The 3,843-nt window shown below is 34.2% G+C and overlaps 1 protein-coding gene across 1 annotated transcript; it reads left to right on the top strand.

Annotated features, from left to right (window-relative positions):
• Window positions 1–1,197: 1,197 nt before the first annotated feature.
• On the top strand, window positions 1,198–3,164 carry LOC140183498 (zinc finger BED domain-containing protein RICESLEEPER 2-like). The gene is made up of 4 exons (XM_072231947.1): window positions 1,198–1,574; window positions 1,663–1,844; window positions 2,384–3,015; window positions 3,120–3,164. Exons 1-4 carry the CDS (start codon window positions 1,198–1,200, stop codon window positions 3,162–3,164), a joined length of 1,236 nt encoding a protein of 411 aa, XP_072088048.1.
• The last annotated feature ends 679 nt before the right edge of the window (window positions 3,165–3,843 follow it).

Genomic DNA, 3,843 nt, shown 5'->3' with positions numbered 1-3,843 from the left:
CCCCTTTTCTGAATTTAGATTTCTGAATTAGGGTAACGAATTTGGGTGTTCTGAATTAATGAGTTTCCTATTAATGTGAATTTTTGTGTTTTGAATTTCTGGATTATTGAGTTTTGATGTGCTGAATTTTTGATTAGGTTACTGAATTTCTAAATTTCTGATTAGGTTAATGATTTTTTGACTATGAATTTCTGGATTCTGGTTGTGTAATTTATAATTCTGGTTCAAAGCTATGCCTCATAGTTTATCAGTGCCATGTTTGTTTTTGCATAAACGTTTATTATGCTAAGTCCAAATGGTTTCATTCTTTTTAAAAGTCATTGCAAAACAATTTGATAAACAATATTTGCATTTTTATTCTAGTGAAGAATTGTTCCTATTTAAATATTTGATTACATTAGATATGATATTGAGTGGTGATTACTGTCTTGGCAGTTAAGTCTGAATGAATTAGGCCAAATAAATATATAAGAGCGAGGCACATAATACAATTTAAAAGGGATTGGAGTATTGGACATTGGACTTTATATATATATATATAAAGCTTAGAAGAAGGATAGAAACAGAATATAACTGAATTGGTTAATGACTTAGACTCTAATTTACTACTCTGCTTCCAGTTCCTTTATTCTTTGTTCTGTTTCACTAGAACAAACAGTTTTAACTAATATCATATTCATATCTAAGTAGTGTTATTTGAATAGTTTGGAGAGCTCAATTTTAATTTTTTATTTATAATTTATATTTTTGAGTTAGGTTAATGAGATTCTGTTTCATAATTTATATTTTAGATTAATGTGATTTTGATTCATGATTTATATTTTATTATTTTGTAGAATGTCTTCTTCGGATGGATTGAGTAATACTCTTGAGAAGAGTGCTCCATCGGAAGAACCTATAGGCACTAATATTCAAACTACGCAAGAGGCTCCTTAATCTCAACCTCAAGAACCTCTAACGGATACCACAACTACTAATGAAGGAACGACAAACTCTACAAGTGGTGTTCGAAAGAGGAAGTTAACCTCCGAAGTGTGGAATCACTTCAAGATTGTAGAAATCATGGGAAAATTAAAGGCTGAATGTAATTATTGCAAATCGAAGCTACTTGGTGACCCAAAATAAGGCACTTCGCACTTACGTGATCACTTCAAAAGCTGCAAGCTCCGCACCACTAGAGATATAAGACAATGTATGATGAAGACAACTCCAACAACTAGTGGAAAAATAGTTGTGGTTGGCGCATATACCTTCGACCAAGAAAATGCAAGGAAAGAGTTATCAGTTATGGTTTGTCTTCACGAGTATCCACTATCTATTGTGGATCACATTGGATTTCGACGATTTTGCAATGCTTTGCAACCTCTCTTCAAGGTGATTACTCGCAACACTTTAAAGAGTGACATCTTGAAGCTCTACAACGATGAGAGATCGAAGACAATGAATGTCCTTGAGCGTAATAAAAGTCGAGTTGCAATTATGACTGATATGTGGAAGCAAGCAACCAAAACAAAGGTTATATGGCTGTTACGGCTCATTACATTGATGATTATTGGAAATTGCAAAGCCGTCTTGTGAGGTAATAATATTATCATTATAGGTTCTTCCGAATGTTTATATAATTGCAAAGCTGGTTATAATTGTACTAAATTATCATTACAGGTTTATATATGTGCCGGCTCCCCACACGGATGAGGTACTTTCAGAGGTTCTTGTGGATTGTTTGATGGATTGGAATCTTGATAGGAAGGTATCCACTTTGACTATTGATAATTGCAGTACTAATGACGTTATGATTGAGAATATTTTGACTAAAATGTCACATAGAAACTTTATCTTGGGTGGTAAATTATTTCACATGCGATGTTGTGCGCATAAATTAAATTTGATTGTCAAGGATGGGTTACAACTTATTTCACATGCTATTGAAAGGGTGAGGGATAGTGTTCATTATTGGACTGCAACACCTAAAAGAGAAGAAAAATTTAAGGAAACATGTGCGCAACTTAAAATACCGTACACAAAAAATCTCTGTCTTGATTGTAAAACTAGGTGGAATTCAACATTTTTGATGCTTGAAGTTACAATTATGTATAGAGATGTATTTGAAAGGTTGTCATTGCGTGAGAGTCAATATAAATCTTTGCCTAGTGAGAAGGATTGGGATATGGCGGATGAAATTTTTCAAAGATTGAGGGTATTTTTTATGTGACTGAATTGTTTTCTGGAACAACTTATCCTACATCAAATCTTTATTTTCCTAAGGTTTGTGTGATTAAGTTAGCTTTGATGGAGTGAAAAAATTGTGGAAATGAGATAATTGAAATGATGGCTACTAGTATGATAACTAAGTTTGAAAAGTATTAAGGTGTGATTAATACAGTTATGGCTATTGGGACTCTTTTGGATCCTAGGTACAAGATATATTTATTGAATTTCTTTTTTCGTAAAATATATGGTGAGACGGAGGCATGTGTTATAATTGGTCAAGTGAAAAGGGTAGTGCAAGATTTAGTTTTAGAATATGCAACAAAGGAAAGAGAGAGAGACCAAGCTGCTCAATTAGATATGCCGCCACCACCATCAATTCCTTCAAGTTCAAAGAGGAGGAAGTTCAGTCATGAGGATTGGCAAGCTGATTTTGCTGCACATGTAAGTGAGGAATCTGCATTTATTGATACAAAGAGCGAGTTGGATTATTATCTTGAAGAGAGACCGGTACCACAAACTGAACAAGATTTTGATATCTTAAATTGGTGGAAGTCAAATGGAGCGAAATTTTCTACTTTGCAAGCTATTGCTAGAGATTTTTTGGCAATTCCTATCTCTACCATTGCCTCTGAATCTTCATTTAGTACGGGTGGTCGATTTGTTACGCCACATCGTAGTAGGTTGCGTCCGGACACATTAGAGGCTCTAATATGTAATCAAGATTGGCTTTGGAATGAACTTGGCACTACAACTAACATACGATTTGAGTGCTACACAATTCATAACATTGAAGGAGATGTTGACGTAAGTAAACTATTAAATTACATATAACACACTATGTTTTTATATTATTGACTTATTGAGTTATTATATGATTTTAACTTTAAATTATTTTCTTGTCAATGTAGGATTCAAGTAAGTCGGAATCTACCATCACTACCATTGTGGGATGAAAGGAAGATTGAGATGGTGGAATTATGTTTTTATGATGTCATGAACTTTATTTTGTTGTTTATGAATATGGTTGGTTGTTTATGTAATATTAGATTGTTTATGGATATGTTTGGATGTTTATGTTTGTTGTTATTGCTATTTAAGTCTTTAAAGATTATGGATATTATGTTTGTAATGAAAATTGAAGATTATCTTTGATTTTCTCTAATTTTTTTCATTTTTCTCAATTTTTACTAATTTTTACAAAAATCTGCGGATATCCGTGGAGACCCAGGTCCCCGGCGGATACGGGGTCCCCATTACCCGTCATGGGACAGGGTGAGGACGGGGACAGATATTGGGGGCGGGGGGCGGGGGGCGGAGGGCATGTCCCCGCCTCCATGGGGACACATTGCCATCCCTAGTCTCACTTCTATTTCTCTCTTAATTCTGTGAAAGTTATATTCATGTCAATGGAGTAGACCTCCCACTTGACTTGGGGGTTGATTAAAAAGGAGACCCTTGAGTTGGAATATCCAAATGATTAGTTAATTTGGAAGTTATTGGCTAATTCTATATTTACTAACACTAATTATTCCCAAGGGAGAGAATTAGGACTCACAAATAAGAGTTTGCTCAATCACTTGACTTTTCTTTATTTAGTAATGGTTAACTAAGGGAAAATAACAACCTCTTGAA

The sequence above is a fragment of the Arachis hypogaea genome, chromosome 3 (assembly GCF_003086295.3).
Source record: "Arachis hypogaea cultivar Tifrunner chromosome 3, arahy.Tifrunner.gnm2.J5K5, whole genome shotgun sequence".
Taxonomy (NCBI): Eukaryota; Viridiplantae; Streptophyta; class Magnoliopsida; order Fabales; family Fabaceae; genus Arachis; species Arachis hypogaea.
The sequence above is the reverse complement of the archived record's forward strand: the minus strand, read 5'-3'. Positions and strand labels throughout refer to the sequence as shown.